General features: G+C 47.2%; 1 protein-coding gene across 1 annotated transcript in view; it reads left to right on the plus strand.

Annotated features, from left to right (window-relative positions):
• The first annotated feature begins 1,641 nt into the window (after window positions 1–1,641).
• CTNNA1 (catenin alpha 1) overlaps window positions 1,642–25,905 on the plus strand; it is a 119,949-nt gene continuing 95,685 nt past the window's right edge. Inside the window, exons 1-3 of the mRNA XM_056502187.1 lie at window positions 1,642–1,789; window positions 17,899–18,005; window positions 19,879–20,074. Coding sequence (XP_056358162.1) covers window positions 17,901–18,005; window positions 19,879–20,074 — 301 coding nt within the window. The 5' untranslated portion in view covers window positions 1,642–1,789; window positions 17,899–17,900. The remainder of the gene's footprint in view (window positions 1,790–17,898; window positions 18,006–19,878; window positions 20,075–25,905) is intronic.

Below are 25,905 nucleotides of genomic sequence, written 5' to 3' on the forward strand. Positions count from 1 at the left end.
GACTAATTTCACTCACTGACAAAGCTGGGCTCTTGATCCCTATTTTCTTTCTGGATTATAAAGCAACATTATTCTGCTTACTTCCTTGTCTTGGATCCCTTCCTTGGATTAAACCTGCAGGAAGGAAAAATGCAATCTAATTCGCTGCAGGACACGGTGTTCCTGCAGGAAAGGCTTGTGGGAATATGGCAAGGATGGGAAACACAGCCCTGCAAATCCCATTGAACCAGGATCTGCAGGAAAGTCCCAGTCCTGGCCACAGTGGGGTCACTGTGCTGTGCCACTGACCTCAGGCCAGCCCCCTCGCTCAGTTACACACCTTGAATGAATCCTCCTTGTAGCTTGCTCAATCTCTCTATTTTTTGCTTAATAACAAAGGATGGAGTATGTAGATTCACATATCTCAGCAGTGCTGGCAAATGAGTCATGAAATGTATTAAATTTATTCAGTTGTCTTTACAATCCAGTACAAATGTAAGTTCTGTGGAGAGATTTGTATTAAAAACCATCTCAAAACACTCCACAGAAAGTCCCAGAGTAATTTGTTGCGGGGTAAAAACAATCGCGCTCTCTCACAACAAGCTCACTGAGACTTTTCAAAGAAAACTTTGAAATGAATTACTGCATAAAGACAAGTTTCTCCACCCGCAGACCTGCCTCTGCAGGTCAGGGCTGGGTTCCCAAAACCTTCCTCTCTTCTTAGAGGGGTTCCTGCTTATACCCTGGGATTTCTTCTCACCTGACATTTGGATGAAAACAAGGCTTTTCCTAAAAGCAGCAGCTCTCAGGAGGGTGAAAATATCCACGTTTTCAAAACAAAACACCAATTCACAAACCCAGGGGGAACCCAGCTGTAACTTTCTCTCTGGCTCCTTCAAATCCCTGCATCCATCACCTCCCCTCTCTCCAAAGCCCCTCAGTTAGGGGGACAAAGTCAGATTTTGAGTTCGATTTTGTTAATTTGATCTCAAAAGTGACATCCTGAGAGGCTGGGTTGGGGGTGGCCGGTGGGGGGCTGCGAAGGGAGGCTGGCCCAGGGACTGAGGGGACAGGGAACTCCTGTCCTAAAACCTGGGGGGGTTTAGGGTGCCCTGCCCAGGGTGAAGGGGGTCCAGCCTGGGGTGAGGGGGGTCTGGCCCGGAGTGAGGGGGTCCCCCTGGTCCTGCCTGGGGTGAGTGAGTCCCACTGGTCCTGCCTGGAGTGATGGGGGTCCTGCCTTGTCCCGCCCGGGGTCGGGGGGGGGGTCTGGCACGGGGTGAGGGGGTCCTGCCAGTCCGTTCCCAGATTCAGGGGGTCCCACTCTGTCCTGTCCTGTCCCCCATCCCGTCCCTGCCCGGGGTGAAGGGGTCCGACCCTGTCCCGTTCTCTCTCTGCCCGGGATGAGGGGGGTCCGGCCCTGTCCCGTCCCTTCTCTGCCCGGGATGAGGGGGGTCTGGCCTTGTCCCGTCCCTTCTCTGCCCGGGATGAGGGGGGTCCGGCCCTGTCCCGTCCCCTCTCTGCCCGGGATGAGGGTCTGCAGTCCAGTCCAGTCCAGTCCAGTCCAGTCCAGTCCGGTCCGGTCCGGTCCGGCCCTGCCCTGTCCCCCGTCCCGTCCCTCACCTGCGGGCGGGCGGCGCCGGCAGGGCGCGGGGGCGGCGCGGCGCGGCGGGCGGTGCCGGGAAGAGCGGCCGGGCCGGGCGGGGAGGCGCCGGAAGAGCCCATTTCCTCCGCGGGACGGGACAAAGCGGCGGGGTCGAGCGCAGCCAGCGCCCAGCGCAGCCGGGGGCCGTACCAGCCCAGCTCTGCCCCGGTAAACTCGCGCCTCTCGCTCTTGGAAACTTTTGGGCGCCGGGCCGGGCCTTGCTGGGGCGGGGGGTGGAGGCTGGGAGCGGAGCGGGCCGCGCGTGGGGACGGGAAGGGAGCCGGCCGGGCCGGGCCGGGCTGGGCTGGGGAGGCAGCGCCGCGGCGGGGCCCGCGTGGAGCGGTGGCCCCGCGGTGCTCGGGCTGGTCCCGGGTGCTCGGGGCGGCCGGGCGCGTTCTGCCGGCGGAGCAGCGCGGCCGGGCCGCTCCCGGCGAAGTTTCGGTGTGCAGGCCCCTCCCCGCGCGTTCGGGGCCGCCCCGGCGCCGCTCCCGGCTGCGGGCAGGGCCGGGCTGGGCCGGGCCGGGAGCGCTCCGTGCCTCTGGGACCCCCAGGCTGAGCTGCGAGCCCTCCTCCGGCCGCGGCCGTGCTGCTGATCCCCGCGCCGGCAGCCGGGAACACCCCGCGGCCCCGCCTGGCTCCGCCACGTTTTCTGACACCCGGCGCTAATCCCCTCCTGTGCTGGGAGGCGAGAGCCTCTCCTCGGCTGATAGAAAGTTTCGTGTTACTTTTCCAAAGCGAAGAGCGGGGAGGGCGCGTCCGCTGCTGGGCTGTGTGCGAGCCCTGTGGCCGCTGCCGGCGGTCCCCGGGCAGTGGGGCTCGCCCGCCTGTTACTATTGCTCGTTCCAGTTCCAAGCGCCTGAAGTTTCTAAGGCTGGAAGTTTGCAGGAAAGTGCGTGCTCCAGCTGTGCCTAGTGAAGAGTCAGATGCGATCAAGGCACGGTTCCCTGCCTGTGTGCCCTTGTTTCGCCAGCCCTGCCCGGGAGGTGTCTCCTGGCGGGGGTCATCGATCGCTGCCAGCCCCATGACCGTGTCCTCAGCCCCGTTCGGAACTGTGACTGCGGGCGTGTCTGGCTATCTGTATTGAACTAGTCTGGGAGCTCTCTGCTGCCCTGCCCCCCTTCTTTGGCTTTGTCTGTTGTTTTTTGGGATGGGAGTTGTGCAGAAGGTGTTTCTGGGTGCTTCACTCACTTGTGCTCTAGTTGCCGCTTTCCTGCGTTTCTCCTGCGCTGGGACTGGGGCGGTGGGAGAGGCTGCACTCCCCAGTCCTGCTGGCTTGTTTATCTCAGTTCCTGGGTTGGTTTGCAGGCAGGATTGATGAAGGTGAAAGCCCAGCTCATTTTACGCTGGATGCAGTTTTTGCTCTGTCTTGGGGAACCACGGCCACATTAAGTGTTTTATTTTACTTACTTCACCCTTCTGAATCGAAACCTGTTGTTTAAAAGGACATACTTTGATGTTGACTCACTGTTTGTCATTTTCAAAGGAACAGTTTCTGAAACATCACGGGAATGTTTTGACTTTTCTCAGCGGAAACTGACAAAGGTTTAGTAGGCTTTGTTTTTAGAAAGGCTTTGCCCTAACCTTTTCCATAACAAACAATGTGCCTTCAGTCTTTAGGGGTTTTTTCAGCCAGCTCTAATAATAGGCCTCTGCATCGGAGATTTAAAGTTTATACAAGGTGGCCGGGGGGAGCGCAGTGGGCAGAGATTAGAAATCCTGTGCTTAAATCGATGCTTTAAAATACAAATGTAAATACTTTCCTCACAATGAATTTTCAGGCTTTGAAACATCAGCATTTCTGTGCTGACATGTGTAAGGACAGACATTAATGTGCAGCTCCTTCACAGGGCTTCTGTTGGTCTGATAAAGTTAACTGGGAGATGTAATAGAAAAGTAATTTGTGTTTTCTCAGCAGCATGAATATCTTCCTTCTGCAGATGTAAGATTGAGAAACTGATCTTGCAAAGGAATCCACATTAAGTAGAAATGTTTATGAGCTAGAAATACACTTTAGTGGAACTTCAGGCCTGTCTTGAATTTACATCTGCTGTTCCTGTTTGATTTCTAAATGACCTTTCTCACACAGAGAATTAGTTAAGATCTCAGTGGCCAAACCAGCCTGCTCATCACAGATAGATAGTGGGGCCCACGTGGCTGTGGTGCTTCTGTTCAGCACTTGCTGGGATCTGTTTTGCTGGTGACTCTCAGCTTTGCTGGACACTAAAGGAAACATGATAAATAAGAGGACTGAGTGTCATTTTGTTGGGACAGTCACTCAGCATAATGATGAATCACAGACTGCTTTGGGTTGAAAGGGACCTTAAATCTCACTTGGTTCCACTCTGCTGCCATGGGCAGGGACCTTCCTGCCCAAACCCTGCACCTGCTCTGAGCCCTGTCCACCCTGGCCTGGAATGCTTCCTGCTCTGAGTGACATGGCTGAAAACCTCGTGCAGCAGAACTTCAGTGCTGGAAGCGTGACCTTGAGGAGTGGGATCCGTGTCTGCTCTGGGAATTCACCCGAGCTGTTCTACAGCTAATCTGGAATAGCTCCATTCAGTGAGTTTGGAGCTCGTGCCTTGGTTAAACAGCACTGCAGCCTTAGAGAAAGTGCAGATGTTTGATAATTACTGCTTTTAACTCCATACTATTTTAATCCAGCAAATGAGATTTAAAATAGAGCTACCACAAAATTGTATGCTAGCACCCTGACTGGATGAGCTCCTCTGGAAAGGCAAGCACTGAGAGTGGCCTGCTGTGTCACGAAGCAGAGCTGGGTGCAGATGGATTTATTGAGGTGCAGGAGGAATGCAGTCACTGCAACAGGAAGTGGGATCGTTCTCCTGGAGTGACTGAGGCTCCTTATCTGCTAGTCAGGGTGAGAATGGGTGTAACTGTGATTTCTGGTGTGCAGAAGGTTAGTCCAGACTCTTCTGTTGGCAAATCTGATACTTAAATATGATTCATAATTCCTTGTGACTGACGGATTTAAAGAGCCAGCTACCTTTTCTCTCAATATGATTACATATTTTTGCTTGTTAATCCCAGATGTACTACAGAAAACATCTGTTAGTCCTTTGATATGTGTTTAGAAATATCTCTGGTGGAATTAGAGGAGTAATCTTTTCTCCCCATGCATTGTGAAGTGATAGAAATTATTCAATACACAGATCTAAACTAACACAGTTTGCAAAGCAAAACTCTCCCCCAGTCTGACATTCCCTTCTGTTCTAATTTCTCTAATTTACTAGACAGCTAGTTGTTAATCAGTTAGATCCCAAGAGCCTCTTCTGAAAGGCTTTAAATTCAGGGATCAATGCCTGTATCCTGGGCTTAACCAATCTGCTGGCAGCAGATCCAGGGCAGGGATTCTCCACTTCCACTCAGGTGAGACCCCACCTGCAGAGCTGCCCCAGCACAGGCAGGAGCTGGAGCTGCTGCAGCCAGGCCAGAGGAGGCTCCAGGGTGGGCAGAGGATGGAGCAGCTCTGCTGGGAGAGCTGGGATTGTTCACCTGGACAGGAGAAGCTTTGGAGTGACCTCAGAGCCCCTTCCAGTGCCTAAAGGGACTCCAGGAGAGCTGAGGAGGGACTTGGGTCAAGGGGTGGAGGGACAGAAGGGAATGGCTTCACACTGCCAGTGTGTGATGGAATATTGGAAAAAATTCTTGGCTATGGGGGTGGGCAGGCACTGGCACAGGTGCCCAGAGCAGCTGTGGCTGCCCCTGGATCCCTGGCAGTGCCCAAGGCCAGGCTGGACATTGAGGCTGGAGCAGCCTGGGACAGTGGGAGGTGTCCCTGCCGTGGCAGGGGAGGAATGGGATGAGCTTTAAGATCCCTTCCCACCCAAACCATTCTGTGGTAAACTCAGGGATGGCAAAAGCAAACATGAGGCCAGCTGTAGCTAAAGGAATAGCCATTACCAAGGCAGAGAGTGGAACAGTGCCTGTGAAGCCCAGCTGGAGGCCAGCTGCTTCTCTGGCAGCTCAGTTTTAGTGCGTGGAGTGGCACAAGGACAGAGGAGTGTGGATGTTACAGCCCAAGAGTGAGTGGAACTGCTGGCAGTGAGGGGCTGGAGAGCAAAGCAGGCAGGCAGCTGACACCAGTGTGGCAGGTAGGATTGCACTGGGCATAAAGTGAGATCTCAGCTTGTGGTGTGCTGTTTTCCCAAAGAACACCCAGTTTCTCAGCAATCAGTGCCCTATTATGGAATAGATCTGCATATGACTGTATGTGCTTAAGAGGAATTTCTGTATGGAGCTGATATTGAGCAAATGAGGAGTTGATGTGGAGCAAATGAGATTTTGGTACAAATTAGGGTAGAAGAGGCACCCTTGGTGCACCCTGTTCTCAAGCAGCTTTCAATTGCTAGTTTAAGGAGACTGAAACTAATGAGCTTGGTAGGTGGGTAAGTGCTGAAGGGTCAGGAGAAGAAAAAATAATGTTGGTTTTTGTTAACTGAAGGAACTGAGGGTATATTGTAGGTCCCACAGTTCTGTCATTGCTGCTGTTCAGCAGAAGGTCAAGATGGCATTTAGGTAAATATGAAGTTTGTGGGTTTTCATCCAAGTCAGTGAGGGCCAATGTTATCAAGACCACGTGGCCTGATGGCTTCTGTGGTTTTCTGTGCTCCGCCTTCCCCACGGGCTCAGAGTTTTCATTCACTTTATTCTGGGCACTTGTAGAGGTGATATCTATGCAGATCTAAGGCTCTAGGGGGGAGATTCTGTTTCTATATCTTTCTCTGGTTGATACAACCTGAGCACAGAGGACCCACTTAAATAAATGGTCTGCACCAGGGCTGCAGTAGCAATGGAGCTTTACAGAGCCACAAAGGTCAGTTGAATTTTTCATGTAAACAGGGCTGAGCTGTGTGCCTATAAAACGGTGTTTAACCTGTGTAACACTGAGCAGGTCAGTATTCATCTTAGCAAAGTGCTCTTGAGATCTCCAGCTGAAGCTGTAGGTGGGTAAATGGTTTTTTTAATTGACTGGAATATTGAATTCAGAGCCAGCGTTGTTGAACAGCAGAGGACAGAGCTGTGGTGTGCTCAGAAGCAAGAAGGTGAAAGTGGGTGTGAGTGCAACTAATCAAGATGTACAAGCTGCCAGTTTTTGCCCTCTTTCTTGCAAGTATGTCCTTGTAATGTATGCTTGTAAAACTAATCTCTTTTAGCATGACTTAAAGACCTAGAGAGTCTTGCTGCTCAGGAGTTGCTCCTGGTCCTGGATAATTCATGATGGGCTGTGGATGTGTGTGCAAGTGACACATCTCATAATAACTTCACTTACAAACATGCAGTTCATTCCAATCAGTACCTGATGTCCAGATGTTTTGGAGTCTAAGCATCCTGAAACTTCAATTATTTATTCATTTCAAAGGTGAGAGGTTGAACAATGAAGTGTAAGTGGTGCACAGAGGGCTTGGTGTGTTCTGATTGTCACAGCTGAGAGGTCTGTCCTGCCATGACCCTCATCAGGAGGTTTTGGTTGTACTGGTCCCATCAACTTTTTATTAGTCTAGCCCTTGTGTGAGGCCCTGAGCTACAAGGCCTTCACTTGGTCTTGGCTGAGCTGTTACCAGCAACTGAAGGAGGGAATGAAGCAGGAGCTCTGCTTGCTGCACTGTTGAGCTCTGGCTCTTTGGTGCCTTTGAGGAGTGATGGATATGCTGGGATGGGGTTTGGTGTCTCCTTCTGGTTCTCTGGTCATAATTCCCAACCCCTGCCACTTTTCTTTTTACTGATTCGTACAATCATTTATCATCATTAATCTTCCCTCCCTCATATCCTCCCCCACCTTTTTCCTGGGTGGTGGCAGTGTGTGTAAAGCCATCCCTAAAAGGGAAAGCAACAGGCAGTAAAAGCAATAAAACCATGAGAGAAGAGCAAACAAGAATCATTGCTTCCCTGAGGTTCTCTGCCAAGGAGCAGCAGGTCAGGAGCTGGAGGCTGGGCTGGCTGATCTGCAGATGTGCCTGGTGGCCACAGTGGCCAGTGCTGGCAGGAGCCCACATGGCTGCTGGCTCTGGCAGTGCTGGCTGCAGGTGCACACCAGCTCTCCCATCATCGTGCTCAGCTGAGGACTTCATGGCTTTTAAACTGAGAAACCTTGTGAGTCGACTTCATACAAGCTACAAGTAAAATGAAAGATACTGAGTATTTTTTGAGTGAAAAGCAGGAATCTGGTTTGGCTCTGTGAGAGGCTCTGGAGTGGTTTAAATTTTGGTACAAAGTATAGCTTTGTAGTTCCTGCCACTTCCACTCTGTGGAAGATGTGTTTAATTAGAAGCCACTGCCCTTGTAGCTGGAAATAAATTTGCTAAGTAACATGAAACAGTGTGTCCTGAAAGTGGAGATGTGGGGAAGGCTTTTTGGGCAGTGGGGGCAGCCTGTGTTTGTTACTCCATGACACTTCACTGCTGGTGGAGTTCTCAGTCACAGCCCTCTGACTTTAGAGGGGTACACAGAAGAGGGCAGTGTGATTTGAGAGGGGGCTTTTCCCCGCTCTCCTAGCTGGAGGTTAGGGAGAAAAAATAATTACATCAAATCAAATAAGAGCAGCACAAAAAAATAAAAAAGCTAGAGGGTTTATTTGTAGCAAAACAGAATAATGCAGATTAGTTGTATAGGGTTCAAAGCTTATAACCTCAAGGAGAAAAAGTTAATTTCTGGTCTTTATGCATCAGTACTTCAGCGTCAGGTGTTCTAAGCTGGTTTACTTAGTTTACAGAATTGGTTAAGACAATTTGAATATGATTATTTGATTAACAGAGTATTATTGTGGGCCTAGGGAAAAGTCAATGGCTGTCAGTGAAAGATGCAGTGTTCAGCAGAACCAGAGGCAAAGTGCTGGTGCAAAGCCAATGGAACAGGATTTTTTAGCTCATCTGGTTTTTGTTCTGTAGGTTTGTCATGTTTCCTGTTCCTGGGGGTGAAAAAAAGGGGTGGAGGGAAAAAAATGTGTCTTTAATCAGATGTGAGTTGGTTTCTACTTAGTAAATGCCTGTGTTACTATATTAAAACCATTTTTTCCCCCATCAAGACCATCCAAGCAGTGACTCCTTTTTCTCAAACCTGGTTCCTTCATGTTGCTTGTATGGAATGTGGGTGGGACAGTGATTTTTTTTTAAAAAAGAAGTTGCTTTAATTGGTCATCTCTCTGTGAAGGCAGTGACTGGAAAGGATTCCTGCCCAGGCAGGTCATGCTTAGCTCTGACTTCACATACCCTGGTGCACCCTTAGCGAGTTTGTACTTGACAGAAGGTGCTTATGGCTGTGCAGGAACCCTGGGAAGCATCAAAAATTCATCACCTCGCTGTGTTTTTATTGCTCCTTGCTTTGCTCTTCTGGAGAAGCTGTGAAGTTCAGCAGTCAGTGTCCTGGTGTTTGTGTCTGCAGCCTTGAGGAGCTGGGGTGTCAGAGCATCCTGCCTTTGTGCAGGCACTGAGAGGTGCTTCACTCCTCCAAACCCCTCTGTTTGGGGTTTGTTTTGGTGAATTCCCCCCTTCCCTCCCAATCTCAGTGTTGGTGCAGCTGCAGGTTGGGAGTTGTCTGAGGGTGTGTGGTGATGGTGCAATTCTTCTGGGAGAGGAACTTATTGTTTATAGCTGAGAGATGTTGCTGAATGTTGCCCTGAACATAATGAAAATTTCAGCCTCGTCACCTGTGGGGTTTGTTACTGTTTTCTTTTTAAAAAACTGCTTTGTAATTTTTAGCTAAGACTGACAGAGTGTTCCTGCATCAAAGTGCAGGACTGCAAAAGAACTTCTGAAGTTTTCATAGGAAACATAGAAAACATTTGCCTTTGAAGAGTCTTCACACTCATGTTCTCTTTTTGCTTCAGTGGGTGCTTCTAGTAAGTTTTGCCAAAGGAGAAAACTGGAGAACTTTTTCCATTCTTAAAGCACATAAGTTTTTGTTCCATAGTCCTTAGTTGCTGCTATGCTGAGCATGCAACTGAGAAAGAATATAGTATTTAGTCTCTGATAATGCAAGGCTGTCAATTTGCTCCATGTTTTAAGTAAATTTTCATCAACCCCCTAATTACAGGGAGTCTTTTTTTTTTTTTTTTTTTTTTCCACTTCCCAAAATGCATGTTGACTCCAACACCTCCAGTATTTGTGGACTCCTGACAGTTTCAAATTGCTAATGAAGGTCTAGTTTTCAAAGATGTGGTCAGCTAAAAGCACTGAAGGGTATTGCATAACAACATATCAATTTAGGAATGAAAATGCAGTTTGAGAGGGGTCAGATTCTGGTTATTTCTGACTCTTTAGCATAAACAGCATTTTTTATTGCAGGTTGAGTGCTGAAGAAGATCAGAACAAAAATCCCCAGGTTTTCTTTTCCCTTTATTGCCAGCCATCAGTGAGATTTTGCAGGCTAAGCAAGAATCAATTTTGCAGCTGTGGCAAATTCTTCTGCCAGCTGATAAAGTGGACTAATTTATAACAACCTTTTTCTTATTTAACGTTTAGTTGTGGCAAAAATTGTCTTGTTAAAAGGTTGCCCCTTTTTGCTTTCATTGTTAACTTAAGGTTGGTAATTGGAACCTGTTTTGGCATAGTTGGGGGTTTGAAGAGCCATGCTCTGAAGCAAAGCCTGGTTATTATATCTGCACTGACTGTGTGTCCCTAGGGTCTGAAATGGGTGCTGTGGTTCAGAAAGTGCCAGAAAGCTGTTCTTTAATTCTTCTCAAGGATTTTAGGGAAGCTTCACAGAGTTTCCTGCCTCAAGAGTGGGAAGAGGCACTGAGCTTGGAAGGGCTCTTGGTAGTTGAATTCAAGTGGTACAACAGGTACACAAAGCCCCTCCTGGGTTCTGAATCCTGTCTCCAGGCTGAGCTTGTGTTTGTGTGAGCCTGCAGATTCAGTGTGAGAGATGTGGCTGAGAAAGTGGGAGCTTGAATTTGCCATCACTGCAGGGGTAAGCTCATGAGAAATGTTGCTGTTTGCTTAAAATGCAGGAGTGGTGTCCTGCATGGCCAGAGCCTCACAGTGCTGACCACAGAGCAGCTAAATACAGCAGTTACAGACCTGCTAGTGATCAGTTCTGATTTGGGGAATTACCTTTCACAGTGTTAGTGCAGATCTGCAGCATAAAATGCACAAACACCCATGGGAAGGCAGAGTGAGTGGTTATTATTCATAAAGTGATAGCTTGCTGGTCACGACACATCCTTTTTTTCCAAATATGAGGTTTTGCAGCCAAAACATAAAAAATTAATCTTAGTTATAGAGCAGACTGTCTTTTTTTAGAAAGAGCATGTGTGTTTTCTAAAGTACTCTTGATACCCTGTCAGTATTCTGTATGGAGTTGGGATCATGCATGAGTTTGGGAAACTGAAAACAGCAGAAATGAATTGGAAGTTTGTTGGGACGTACCAGGCTATCCATCTGAACAGTTAAGTGGGTGTAAGCCTGAGTTTGGCTCCTGTATTCTTTCAGGCTGTCATCCTTGAACTGGAGCCTTCGTGTGACATAAATAAGTCTCTAATTGCTCGTGCTGCCTGTGATTTGTTTTCCATGCACCTCCCTTCTAGATCCTCTGTAGTAAAACACTTCTGTCAGAGAGGAAGGTATCAGAGCTGAACACTTGCATAACTGGAGGCAAGAAGCTGCTGCTGGCACCACATCTCCCAAGCAAACATCACATTTGCCTTTGCGCAGCCTCTGCTGAGGTCCCAGGACCAGCACAGTGAAGCTGCTTATGCAGAGTGTGCCTTCATCACCTGAGCAGCAGCTGGGCCTGAGTGAAGGAGTGCAAACTGGAGTGACAGAGCACATTCCTGGTTCTACTGAGGATGAATGGCTCAAATCCCCAGCACTGTGACAGCCTGGAAGCTGCTAGGAGATAGCACAGACTGCTGGAGGGAGAGTGAGGCATCTTCAGCTGGTGCTGTGCCCTGTGCCCACTGCTGTGTGATGCTGGGCTGGGGAGAAGGTGAGGCTGCTCGCCCTCTGTGAGCAAAAAACCCTGTGGCTGCTGGCTCTGCTGGGAGACACCCACATGGGAGAGAAAACAGTCAGGAATTTCATGGATTTTTGGAGGGACACTGGATTAGGTTTCATCTCTTGAGTAGCAAGGTCTAGATGAGTGGAGAATAGAGAAACATTTGTTTCTTACTGGCTGTGTGATGAGTGTTTCACATGCCTCTGTGGGTCTCCACAGCAGAGAAAAATTTATGAAAGCAGATTAAGAGACCTGGAACTGGGGTGGCACTGGTAAGAAACAGGCTTATCTGAACCTGAATGTTGTCTTTTTTGTTGAGTGGTTACTGCAGTTTGTGGAAAAAAGCCCCAAAACAAAAGGTGTAGCAAAGCTGAATATAGTTGAATGGCAGGAAATTCCATCAAGGAAAACATGGTTTCTACATTGGTTTCTACAGGTGTACTCAGTGAAGTTATTTCCCACATGTTTTTCCATTATTTGTAATAGATACCACACTTGAAAGTTTAGTAAAATGAAAACCAAGAGTTTGGGATGAGGTGAAGATGGTCTTACCTTGACACCAGGCTTGGACATGGCCACTGTATCTACTCACACTCAGAATCTGGAGACATTCCAAAGTTTACTAACACAGCCACAGGCTGTCCATCCCACCTTTGCCATCAAGACCTGTGTCTCATAAGACAGCTTCAACTCCAGCTCATTCTGTACATACAAACAGGAGCTTTGCCACAATGTGACACCTGAGTTTGTATTAATATATCAGGCTGTGAAATTCCAGCAGTAAGAATTTCTAATGAGGTACTACCCGTGTGGCATTTATGGGACAGGATTTGAGCAGGTTGAAGGCTATGTTAGAGGAAGATGACTCTGGTTTTAGTTGTTTATACTTGATGTTAAATAGAACCAGCTTAAATAAAACCTGCTTAAATCCTCCTTGAAAAGCATCACATATACCAGACATCCTTGACTTGCAGCTATTTGGCTGCTGAGTGTTGCTTTATTTGTGGAACGGGGCAGACAAATTAATTTGGAGACTGTGAAGGGAAAGAATGAAACTTTTTATTTTGTGGATGCTCTAAGTTATATGAAAACCAGTTTTGAATTGTCAGTGGGCCATATGAAGCCCCAGCATGTGAGCTGAGTTTTATTGAAGTGTGCCTTAATCTCTTTGAAACCAAAACTGTTCAGAAGGTTTGCATTAATGGTGTGTGTTAGATCCCAGCTCCTGAAGAGCTTTGATCTCTTGTCTGCTGCCTTCAGCAGGGGTCAGGGATCCCTGCTGCTTGTCAGGTGGGTTGGGTATTTGGGTAACAAGCCAAAGGATTCCATTGGGAGCAAGGATTCTGGTTCTTTTTCTGTCTGGAAGATACAGCTGGCTCATTGTGTTGTGAATCCCACCCTGCTCCATCCCCAGGACCTGGGTGATGAAGTCATTGTGCAGTACAGAGTATCTAGAGGCAGTTTGGAAGCATGGTAGGAGACCAGATCATCATTCAAAAAGGGTGAGACTACTTAAAGACATATGAGAAAAAGAAGCTGTTAAAACCTGCAGTGACATACCTCTTACTGCTCCACAGAATGGGGAGTAGCAGCAAGGGTGTTCAGCTAGAGAAAGCTCTCCCCGGTATAAAATGCTCCTGTGCCATGTTCTGTGTCAGGTGTTTTGGCTGGCACAATGCTGGAATTCAGCATGTGGTCTATTGTGCCTGGCCAGGTCAGCTCCTCTGTGCCAGTCAGTATTCCTTGAATACCGGCTTCCCTGGTGCAGCTAAAAGCTTTTAGAAAGCAGCCTGGCAGGAGAGTTAAAATGTGAATACTGACAGCAGATGTTGTGTGAAAGGCTTTTCAGGTAGCACGAGGTGTGGGGCTGAAGCACAGGAGGTGGGCAGTTACATTTTCTGTGTAACCCAAAGAGATTTACCCATGCTGGGAGGTGGGGTGGCTGCAGGATGGTTTGGTACAGGGCAGGGGGAATAGACTCAGTAGTGTCTGAGATACAGCCAGCAGTGCCTTAGGGTGTATGTGTGGGAGTGTAACCTGGAAAAACAGGACCCTGAGCACTTAGGCCTTTTGTGACTTTGGGGTGCAGAGCTTGCTGTTCAAATTGTGCTGCACGGGCTTTTGGAAAAGCCTTGGGTGCCTTCAGGGCACTTCTGCAAAGCAGCTGCAGAGCTGCATTCCTGTGCTTGCCAATATCTAGAAATTATTTGCATGCCAGTATGATGGAAGTAGGTATCTGAAATGATTCCTAAAACCTTGAATTACCAGTTTTGAAAGCACTCAGACCTTCAGTTGTGGCTTTTGGAAGGAGCACCGTGTGCACATCACTCTTGATGTGTTGCTGGCAGCCCCAGCAGCTCAGACATCCCAATGCTCATCCTTTTCTCCAGGAAGGGCTGGGGCCTGCCCTGGGGGACACTTCAGAAGCAGAGCTCTTCCCCTTGCTGCTCCCTCCCTGTGCAGTCCTACCTCCTCCATCAGGACAGGAGCCTGGGAAGGGAAGTCTTAGTTCCCAGCTTACTCTGAGCCAGAGCTCCCTGCAGTGGCTCAGCCCATCAGGTCTGTGCCAGCCTGGGTCTGTTTGGGCAGGGAGGGCAGCAGTAGAGTGGCAGCAGTGGCTGGCTGAAGCAGAATGGAGACTTGTCCTTAATTTTTAGCTGTAGATGAGATCTTGACTGTTTGTAGAAAGCAAGAGAGAGTAGTCCAGGGATGACTCTGCTTGCAGATCTGTGGCTGGAACAGAGCTCTGAAAGTGGCTTCTTTAAACTCCTGTTCTTCTCCTGCCCTCGTGTCCTTGCCAAAGCACTGAGCCCCAGTAAGACACTGTAATTACTATTGAGGTCTCTATTGTAATAATGAGCACCATCACAAACAGGAAAATAACCCAGAGGGTTTGCAGTTACTGTACTGGGCTGGTTGGAGGTTGGGGCTTCTCGTGTCTGAGCATCAGATGTGTGGGGAGGGCATTCCTGCTCCCCGCAGGAGCTCTGCTTGGTGCTCAGTTTGCAGTGGCTGCTGGTTCAGCTTGGCTGTGGCATCCAGCTTTGCCCTGTGCTTCCCCTGCTGTGGCTTTGCCAAGGGTGCCAGCTGATGGTGCCATCTCCCCTTGCCATGGCAGTGTCTGTGGTGGCACTTTGAGCCAGATGGGCATCTCAGCCCACCTTGCAGAAATGGATTTCTTCCCTCCAGCCAAATCTGTCCTTCCCCATCTGGTTAATCGCTCAGGCGTGGGGAAAGCTGTGCCAGTACGGAGGGGGTGTGATGTGCAAACGGGAATGAGTTCCTGGAGGGGTGTGGGAGGATGAACATTGGTCTTTAAGCAGCTTTTCTGCTGCTTATGAAACCACAGGCTGGGCAACCACAACTCCCTGTGCAGTGGTGTTGTTCTATATTTTCCTGCACTTGAGATTCAGCGCCGCTCACTCTTCTGCCATGTGGTCTGTGCTGCTCTGTCCTTGGAATTTGTGGGGCTGGGGCATGGAGAACCTGTTCCTGTGTCAGTGGGGCTGTCCCAGCTGTCAGACCAGTGCTGCCCTGCTCTGCAGGTGGGTTCCTCTTTCCCTGTAGGTGTTGGAGTGACTGCAGTGGGCTTGTGGTGTGCTCTCCAGGAGCCATGGAGCCTCTCTGCTCCAATATCCCGTGATGTGGTTTGCTACCTGTTCCCATATTCAAATTCACTGAGGAAGAGGTTGAGCAGTCACAGGGAAAAGGCAAGTTCCAGAGCTGGGGGGAATCACAGCCATGTCATACCACAGCCCTGGCAGCTGTCTTTTTATCCCCAAGCCCATCTCACCCGTGTGGTGGTAACCTATAGTCTGTTCCTGTATTCTCCACAAGTATTTAATTGAATAAACATATTTATTGCAATGTACAAATGATATCCAAGCCATTGCTGCCAAACAGGCTATTTGGTATCAAGCTTTGCTTTTTAGATAAATTTCAACAGCACAGCTACTAAGTGGTTTTATAGACCATTACTTTTGGCCAATTCATGAGCTATCACACTAACGTGTTTTCAGATGAATTGCCTTTATTATCCTACTAATACAATTAATGTATCTTCTCGTGGTTACCTCATCCTGCACGTTGTTTTTGCAAGAGGTGGAACAGCATTAACTACATAGAAAAAGCCTTTCTTTAGAAACCTGTTGGGCTTTTCAGAGCTCTGGCTTTGTTTCTCAGAAACAACAAAGGTTGTCGGTGTATTTTTCTTGGCTTCTTACATAGAAAGCATTTGTAAGTAAGAGAATAAACCTGTGAAATTCCTTGTGGAGGGTTGGAAGCTACCTGGGGGTGAAGGGTATTTCACAGTGTGCTCTGTGCCAGCATCTGGGCTGTGGCACAAGCCAGGGGGGGGGTGAAATGAAAAGGAGGTGATTGAGAGAGGAGGTTAATTAGTGAGTTCAGTGCTTAGTGGTCACTGTCAGAGGCAGGACAGGATAGGAGGTGACCACCTTCTACCCTCCTGTGGCTCCCTGGGGGCTCTGGAGCTGGGAGCCTCCACCTGCACCCACTGCTTTTTCAGTGCAAACCGTCAGAGGGGTTACACCTATGCCAGCATCCATCAGAATCTTTCTAGTCACTCTCTCTTGCTTTGTCTCTTTTTAAGCTTTCAGCTTTAAAGTTTTTTTCTCCCAGCAGTATGGCCACTTGGAGCGTGGGGGTAGTGGAGAGCTGAATGCACCTGTGTGGGTATTCCTGCCTTGCACCTTGTAAGGCTGTACTTCAGTGTGTCAGCTTTGGTCATCAGGGCTGGAGTGTGTTCTTAATCTCTGCCCTGGTGGCCGTGGTGTGAGAGCCCTTGGGATGGCAGGAGAGCAGCCCTGAGCCAGGTGATGCTGAGCCCTGGCCAGGCTGCTCCAGTGCCCCAGAGCTTTCTTTCTTCCCTGGAAACAAGCAGCCCCTCCTGAGCACAATGAGCTGTTGGGGTCGGGAGAGAGCAGTTGGTTGTTGGTACGTGTTGTAAACATTGTTGGTTACCAAAATTAGTGCCTTGCCTCCTGCTTTTTTAAAAATAACGGGATGTTGTGCTCGTCTGGCAGCCTGGGGACATCTGGTGCTGTCAGAGCAACGTGACTGCTGAGATGCTGTGCAGGCAATGCCCTGGCCAGGGGAAGATTAAAAATATCAGCTAATAAGCTTTAAAATTACCTCAACAGTAGGTGTTCAGGAAGATGGGTGGACAGAGATTTAGGAAATCCATGTCTGTTCCTGATTCTTTAAAAAAATAATACGTTACAAATGTAGATTTAGTCTAATCTTGAATTTTGAGGTCAGCCCAAAGCATGAAGGGCTGGAATCTATTGTGTCTGAAGTGGTATGGATTGGTTTTATGGATCTATAATATTTTAAATCCATTTTTTACTGGAATTATTGTTCAGTTTATTCTTTTGTTGTAATGTGCAGCATCATGGTGTTAATCCAGCAATTTGTTGTAGTTCTTATTTTTGGTTCTATTTTTTTCAGGCTGCTGGTCTCAACAGCAGATCTGTTTTAGTAGTTTCACTCAACTTTTCCCATAAGTATGTTTGCTGTTCCGTTGGGATGTTGATATAAAACTGTAACGGGAAGGAACGGCTCAGTGACAGCTTTGAACAGATCTCTTCATGCAAATCTGCTTTTCCCTCCTATGCAAATGTTAAGGAGAAGTGTAATAGATATGTAAGCTGTTAAGTATGAACCAGCTGGATTTTCTGGCTTTGTGAGGCTCATATTCACTCCTTTACCTTTGTGCTCCCCAGAGGTGCACTGGGGGAAGGGGGAGGGTGCATGGCTTGGGTTAAAGCTGGCTCCTGCTTTGGCAGAGCCTTTGGTGGTGGAGCTGAGGACAGGGCAGCACTCCAGAGCTGCTGAGTCCAGGGGTTCCCTTCTGCTCCCCCACACCCTGGGCTGTGTCTGAGGGCTCCTCTGGGGCACAGGAGAGCTGGCCCTGGAAGGAAGGTGGTGCAAATTGGGCAGGGGGCACCCAGCTTCATGGGTGAGATGACCCCACTACCTGTGGTCCTTCTTCATTGCTGGGGGACCACCAGTGAGTAGCACAGGCACTGCTGATCTTGTCATTGCTCTGATAAAACAGTGCAGTAGGTTTGTGGGGGGGTTTATTTGCCTCTGGTTTTATTTCCTAACCAGAGTGTACAGGTAGTATCTGTATGTTGTCATAACACTTTGTCAAACTCTCACCATTTGAATCAAAGCTGATGCTTCTGGAGATGCTGTAACCTTCACTTACACTAAGTGGATGCTTTGTGTTTAACAGGCACTTTAATTTACTTTTAAGATGCATTAACAATAAAAAATTAGCTCATGTAGCTCTTTTCTTCTGGCAGAAATGACTGCTGTCACTGCAGCCAACGTGAACTTCAAATGGGACCCCAAGAGCCTGGAGATAAGGACACTGGCAGTGGAAAGGCTGCTCGAGCCTCTTGTTACACAGGTAGGGAAACGATTGGGCAAAATAAACATGGTTGCCTGTTCTGATGTTTTATTATAATTAGGTCGCACAAATTCTAGGTGTAAAGCACTGTGAACTAAAAATAAAGTCTACAAGCAGTTTCTGTGCTCAGTTTCATTGGAGCAGTCACTGGCAGCGAGTCCAGGGAGACTGTGCTGCTTCAGCACCTGATTAGACACAGTAGTTACTAACATGCATTTCTGCACTTCTGATTGAAATAATGTTCTGTGCCTACACTTTGTGCTGGATTTGTGAATAAAAGCTCCTTTCTGTGTGGTGTGTATGCCCCAGTGGAAAGCTCTGAAGAGCACGGGAAGGCTGCAGTAAGTCTTGTAAATGGGAGCTGTGTGTATTGGGTGTTATGAAAATTCTTGGAAGAGACTTTCTAGGAGGCCTGGAAGAGAAGGTGCAGGGGAGACATTTTACTTGTCAGCATTGTTTTCCTGGAATGTAAAATGTCTAAAATGACAAAATGAGCTGGACACAATCCCTGCTAAGTACAGACAGGAATAATCAAGTTTTGTTTCCAGTATTATTCCTGTTAGTCACCAAGCTGCTGTCTGTACCTTCCACTTGTTCTCTCTGGATCCTCAGGTGGGCAGTTGGATGATGAGGCTTTTTAGCTGAAGTTACTGATGGAGTGTTTGATTAAGAGAAATTGTCCTAATTTGGCAAACTGAACCGAGCAAAGGACCTTTCACAAAGTGCAGTGTTCACAGGACCTTTTTCATCAGGTGCAGTGTCTGTAATTTACTCCTCAAGGAATAGGCACAACAGGCTGTACTGGCAATCCCCAGTTTTGTGAATGATGTGAGTGGCAAAATACAGAGAGGGAACTGGAGCAAATTGCCTTGTTGCAGCTTGTTCTTTTTTTGTAGAACACGATGAACTGAGAGTACCCAGTACAAATGCTCCCCATTAACCAACCATGATATTCCCAACTGAAGGCTTTCCCTCTCTGCAGCAGCCAGCTGGGAAGATGGATTCAGCTCTGAGGACCTTTATGTCAGCAGTCCTTGGGCTTTCCAGAGCAGTAATTTTTTTAGTGTTGTAATTTAATGTCCCTCTGAAGTAGCTTTGTGTGCATTTTTGAGGCTTTCCAAAAAGGAGAGGAAAGAATGAGGCAAGTGGAGGAGTGTGTGTGGATTTTGTGACATGCCTGTGTTGGATGGAAGGGGATGGATCCTGATCCTGAACTCAGGGAGTACCTGGGGGGGTCTCCTGGCCTCTGGTGATGAGAGTTTGTCTAAGACACAGAGCTTGGAAGTATTTGTTGATTGCAGGATGATTGTGGGAGTTCAGTTGGGTTTTTGGTTTTTTTTTTAGGGACATAATGAGCTCTACCAAGTCCTTTGCTCTGCATTCAGTCCCTTGGCTGTAGCACTGTTTTGGACTGAAAAGATACTGTCTCTGCATTTCTACTGGCACAGACTTCAACCTTGTCTGGGCTCTCCTATGACTGAAAAGTTATCCCAAACTAATTATCCCCACCTTGGTTTCCTTTATGGGTGCCAAAGCTCTGGCCTGTTACTGAGACAGCTGCTTATTAAAAATGCAGATAGATCTCCATTCTTAAAATCAACTTTTGAGATGTGCTGCTGGAAAGAGAAGTCTTTAAGCTGTTTAACAACATTTATTTTGCTTATCTAAAGATTCAAGAAGAATGGTAGTGTTTAAATGTGAAAAACACTAATTAGGTTAACTTTTGGGGCTGGCAATAGTGCAGGTGTTAGCAATACAGTGTCTAGGAAAAAAATATGTGGCCTTACTTATTAAGTGGATAAATATCATACTTACTATATGGATAAACATTAAATTTGATGTTGTTTTTTTCCCCTTGCATCTCTGTCTTTAGGTAACCACACTGGTTAACACCAGCAACAAGGGCCCCTCCAATAAAAAGCGAGGCCGTTCTAAAAAGGCCCATGTCTTGGCTGCTTCAGTGGAGCAAGCAACAGAGAATTTCCTGGAGAAAGGAGACAAAATTGCAAAGGAGAGCCAGTTCCTGAAGGAGGAGCTGGTGGCAGCTGTGGAAGATGTTCGCAAGCAAGGTAAGAGTGTGGGTCTGGTGGCTTCTCAGGCTGTGGCTCTGCAGAGCAAGGAGAACCATTCCCATTGCCCTTTGCTGCTTTCTAGTGCCTCTCAGTCTGTGGGTTCTCAGCTTGGCATCCCTGAGCAGTAATGTAACTGGGTAGGTCTGGAAATTGCATGGCCCAAATAGAGATTGAGAAGAGAAGCAGAAGGGCTGATTCTTTGAGAGCATTTAAAAACTCAGTTTAGGCTCAAAAGTAAAAGTGCTCCTCACAGCTGTGAATTTTATGGGACTACATCTGAAATAATGTCAATAACTCCTTCAATATGTGACTGTATACAGACCAGCACTGCAGGAGGAAGAGCCAAGTGTTGACAGAGACATGTTTCTTGAATATGTAAAATGTAAACAGTACCAAACAGAATGTGAAGACCTTGATTAAATATTCCAGGCTTCCTTCCTCACATCTAATGTTGATTTTTATCATTTTCCTTTTTACTTTCTTGGAGCAGACCTGCAAGAAAAGCCTATGGAACTGACTTACTCTAAAATATTCACTAGTAAATATTGTTGCTCATAAATCATTTATCATTCTTCCAGTCATGAGTCTTTTCTATGCTTCAGTGAAACCCAGTCAACTGGTATTAATGGTGACGGCTGCTGCTGCAAAAAAGGGAAAACTCATTAGCATTAATTACTTGTTTGTAGCTGAAGTTGCAGAGTGGTGAAATATTAGTTGAAAATGGTTCTAAGTTGTGGATGAGCCTGGTTGACAGACCAAAGAAAGATCAAGGTAAGAAGGCTGCAATATAAAGGGCTAATTGAGTTGGCTTAATTTAACAACAAGCAGCAAGAGAGCCCCTTTGACTCCAGGCTTTAATTGTTGGTGCTCGACTGCTGCTCAGTGGAGAGTCAGAGCTCATCTGTGGGTGCCTCCAAATGGCTCAGGGATGCTGGGGAGAGGGAGCTCTGCTCAGCCCTGGAGACTGAACTTCCCTGAGCTGGATTTGTAGCAGAATGTTGCAGTGAGAAGCTGGTGGGAAGGAGAGACTGATAAAACCCTTCCAGATGACCCTTCCCCAAGTTTCTTGGCTCCTTCTTGGTTCTGAGGCTACACACAGGCTCAATGCCAAAACCTCCCTGCTCTGTTGGCTATGACAGAAGAGGTGAAGCTCATAACTGAGAGGTGCTGGAGTGAAAAAACTTTCCACCTTAAAGTTGCTTCACTTCTTCCTCCCTTTTTGCTGTTTGCAGCTTGTGTGGATCCTGGTGTGAAAGGGGTGGCTGTGCCTGTCTCCTCAGGCTGGTGGGTGGTTAGACTTTGCTGAACCTCCTGCACACAAGTGGTGCCTACCATCCTCTAAAGGGGCACAGCTGAAACACACCCAGGATCAGGGCTGTGCTCCATCACAGGCCCACTGTTTGGCCAGGTTTAGCAGAGCAGCTCCTGGGGAGGAAATTAAAAATCAAACCAGCCTTTGAAGAAATGAGAAGCAAGTGGTGAAAAATGAGCCAGCACAGAGGGAAGGGTTATTTCTGCCCAGTGCCCAGGAGGATTGCAGTTCTCACAGTGCTAATGACAGCAGGGAGATACAACCTCCCAGTTTATGGGTTATGTACACTCTGTGCACCTCCCAGTATTGTGTCAGACCAGTTGAGTTCATGAACTGGAGAAACAAGGAAAGTGTGACACAAAGCCTGTGCTCAGCAAATCTTCCTGGTGTTGGTGCCTTCCCCTGCCTTTGCAGCAGGGCAGGAGTGGAGAGCACTGCTTGTCGTGGTCAGCAGCAGGGTGATCATGAGCTGGCAGCAGCAGTGGGATTATAGATACAGAGCACAATTAATCTTCAGTAGAGGACAGGAAAATAGCATTAATAATCCCTCTATTTAGAGTAGGGAGTGGTTTAGTTACCATAATAAAAAAAGATGAATGAATGCAGACGGGGATTATGAAGATGATTAGGACAATAGATAACTTGTCTCATCAGAGAAAATTAAAAAAAATTTTTTTAGCCTAGCAAGAAGAAGATTGAGAGAGTACATGATTTTAGTGAGCATGCTTGTTCATAAAATCCCATTTGTTGGGGGTAAAAACAAAGAACTGAAAAGAGCTATTTTGAATGAATAATAGCATGGCTGCCTACTAAATCAATGTAAGTGGATCTTCAAAATCTTCTTGTTTTTTACAATGGAAGAATAAATTACAGCAAGCAAGTTAATGAAATATCCTACAGTAAGATTTCTGGCCCTTTTAAAGCTTTGGATTTTTGATTTCCTAAAAAGTAATGAAACTTTTTAAGGTTTTGAGCAGAAAAGTGGAGATAAGGAATCAAAGTGTTTTTCAGAATAGATCCTTCTGTGGTTATAGAAAATACTTGGTATTGGGAAAGCATTTGATGTGAACATCTTGAATTTCAGCATTGCTGTAGTGTTTGTTACAGGTATTTCTGCCAGCAGAGGTGTGCTGGGTGACAGAGGGTGCAGCCTTGCTCCCCACTGCAGGCTCCCTGGGGGTCTCTCTGTGTGTTATTGGGGGGGGTTGGACCTTGAACCAGTCCCTTACCCAGGTGCTTGGCACTCAGGCAGCTTTCAACCTAGGCTCAGGAAGGAAATTTCTTTTGGGTCAGACCGGCAAGGCTGTGCCTGGTTCCCTGGAATGCTGATGGCTGCAGCTCTGTGTCTGTGTGTGAGCCTGGGGAGCCAGGGAATTCTCTGTGCTCTCCTGTTGTGTGTCCTCTATGGCAGTTCTACACAACAGACCAAAATTAAAGCTTAACATTAAAAACCCTAAGCCTATGTGGAGGATTTGATGTAAGAGGAGGGATGAATGCTTTGATGGCTTGGGTTACAAATGCAGGGGAATGAGCCAGCTGATTCAGCTCAGAGTCCTTCTGCTTCATGCTTCTAAGTGAAGGGTTCTTCAAAACTCAACAGTGAGATGAATTATGAAAGGGGAAAACAGTTTTTTTTCACTGTCCATTGCAGAGGATGTCTGGTTTAAGGATTTCCGAGGAGCAGGAGGAGGCCAGTTGTGGAACTTCTTGAACTTAAATACTGAATTCTTCTTGGAAAATTCAACTTGAAAATTCTGTTGTGATCAGTTAGCTAAATTTCTTAGAAAGGTACAATGAGTTCAGTTGGTTTCCTGCAGCAAAGCTTTAGGAGTGTGCCACTTTGAAAAGCCATAGCCTGAGGGAGCTCTGAGATGGCTTTTGGCAAGCTGTAGGAGAGTTGTATGGATTTAATTGAAGACTAGATTAAGAAATTATCAGAAGCCTTTGTTGCAATAAGTATCAATTCCTGTGTTGATAGGGCAGAGGGTGGTGTGGGGAGCACAGGACAGCCCTCTGTGCCACTGCTGGTGGGTGTTGAAGGTGGCATTCTTGGTGAGATAGACTTCAGTATCCAGAGAGGCAGAGACTTGAAACTCTGATTTCCTGCTTGCCCTCATTTGGTGAGGAATGGCAACCTCTGGGGAAGTGTGGTGGGGTGCTGTGAGCAGGAGGGAATGGCCTGGTGGCTCTGGTGTGTGCTGGCAGGGTACCTCAGAGGTGCAGTGTGGGCACAAGCCCCCACCTTGGCAGAGGAGCAGCAGTGTCTGTGTGTCCTGGCTGTCCCTCCTGGCACTGCTGGTATGGAGCAATTTCATGGTATTCCACACTGGGAGCAGGGTCAGTAGTGCTGCCTGGAAGTGCTGCCACACCCTGTGGGCATAGGGGAAAGAGATGAGAAAATGGACTTTTGATGGACTGGAGTCTGACCATTTCTAAAATGGGCTTTGTTCCATTAGATCTAATTGAATTCTTAGTGCTTTATTGACAAGATCATAGGATGGTACTGTTGCCTCTTCTCAGCTTTGTTTTCTTTTCTTTCCCTTCTAATAGCTAATGAAGATCGAGGGTTAAATTGGAAAAACAGTCTAGTCATGTAAGAATTTGTACCAGCTTTATAATCTGAGTCTCATAGTTGGACTCTTCCCACTGTGTTACTTTAACTCTTAAAATCCTTCTCCCAGAGTGGTTGTGCTCCCTGAGTTTGGTGTTGAAAATGGGAAGATTGTGCTGGATCTCTTTGGAGCTGCTGATGTGCACACACAATGCAGTACCTGCATATTGAGGCCAGGCCAGAGTGCCCTCCTGCCCTCTGAATCCAGCTAAAAGAACTACCCCAGGATGCTTTCCCTTTATAAAAGAAGCCTGAAAGCCAGCTTCCCTTAATTGGCAGAAATGTATATATATATGCAACAACTTTAAATATAATCTGCTTTTAATTTTGGGAAGCTGGTTATCTTTTGACACCCTGACAAGCTGTTTGAAGCTCACTAAATCTTTTAAAATCTCTTGTTAAAATAAGAGGGAATAGCATTTTATTTTAGGTCTGGCTTGAAAGGTTGCAATTTAAGAGATGGGTAGAGAATAATTTTGGTTTATAACTTCATTGGCAATTTTTCACATGATTCACGTGAAGCAAGTGGCCCCTTCAGTAAGTTGTTTTAAATAGAAAATAAATGAAAACAACATTTTGGTAGTTGAAAATGTGGGATTTTTACTTATAAGTAAATAAGGAAAGAAATATTTGTACTCAGTCTTGGTTCTGGTATATCACAGAATGGCCTGGATTGGAAGGGACCTCACAGCCCATCCCATTCCCCGCCGCTGCCACGGCAGGGACACCTCCCACCATCCCAGGCTGCTCCAGCCCCAGTGTCCAGCCTGGCCTTGGGCACTGCCAGGGATCCAGGGGCAGCCACAGCTGCTCTGGGCACCCTGTGCCAGCCAGGGACAAATTCCTGCCCAATATCCCATCTAAACCTACTCTGTTTGAAGCCATTCCCCTTCATTGTATTGCTTCATGCTCTTGTAAATATGCATGCTTAAGTCCTGAGGTTGTCAATGGATTGCATACTTGTGGTGATGACTTTTATTACTAGCCTGTTCCAGAAGGACTAAAGAAAGGGTCATGTCAGCTGTGTTGGGGTTTGTAATCTCCTGGCTGTTTGAATCTTCAGCATTGCTGGTACAGCATCCGTCACCCAGCTGGAAATCTGGAGTTCTTAACCCTTGTTAAAGTAATGAGTTGTGTTCCCCAAAGCTGGGTAGGGGATAGCTTTGGGTTGATATTCAGAACTGGCCAGAAGCTTTTTTGCTGTGTCCCAATACAGGAGTAGCATATTTTTATCTTAAAATGTTATGTGCCACTCTTGGTTATATTATTTAAGATGATGGAAGGGTGTTACATAGGGGGGAGCATTTGAACAAAATCGACTATCTTGGTGTGGTTGCTTGGGCAGGCTGGCAGCTATGCTTGGGCTGAATTTAGCTGTGAAGGTGTGGAGTGCCTGGGTGGGAAAAACTTCCTGGGCAAGATATTATGTATGAGGATGGTTAACCCCAGGCTCTCCAGCTGTTGGCATTGCTGAGCAGTTAAAAATAAGCTGTTAAATAAGCAGAAGCCTCCTGGGACTGAATCACACAGAGAGATTTCGGTGCAGCCCTTGCCCTGTTTGGTGTGGGGGGCTCCATGGGATTCACTGTCAGCTGTCACTTGTCAAGCTGTGGTGGTGGTTTTTTAGTCTCATCTGAGACAGGCTATTTTTATTTTGGCATTTGGCTACATGGACACTTTTTCATACAGGTTTTTGGGAAGCCTCTGAAACAGCAGCTAGCTAGAGCAATCTGCTTTCTGGTCATCTCTTGCTGCCTGCAAATCCGTGACCCTGAGGCCCTACTGTTTTCTAAACTAAGTCCTAGCTGTTTTCTCAGTGTTTCTGAGATGCAGAGAGATCCAAGGATAACACTGTGGATTCCAACACTTACTGTAAGAGCCGTGGTATTGGAAGCTGCCCCAAAA

This window comes from Oenanthe melanoleuca, chromosome 13, assembly GCF_029582105.1.
Source record: "Oenanthe melanoleuca isolate GR-GAL-2019-014 chromosome 13, OMel1.0, whole genome shotgun sequence".
In the NCBI taxonomy this organism is placed as follows: domain Eukaryota; kingdom Metazoa; phylum Chordata; class Aves; order Passeriformes; family Muscicapidae; genus Oenanthe; species Oenanthe melanoleuca.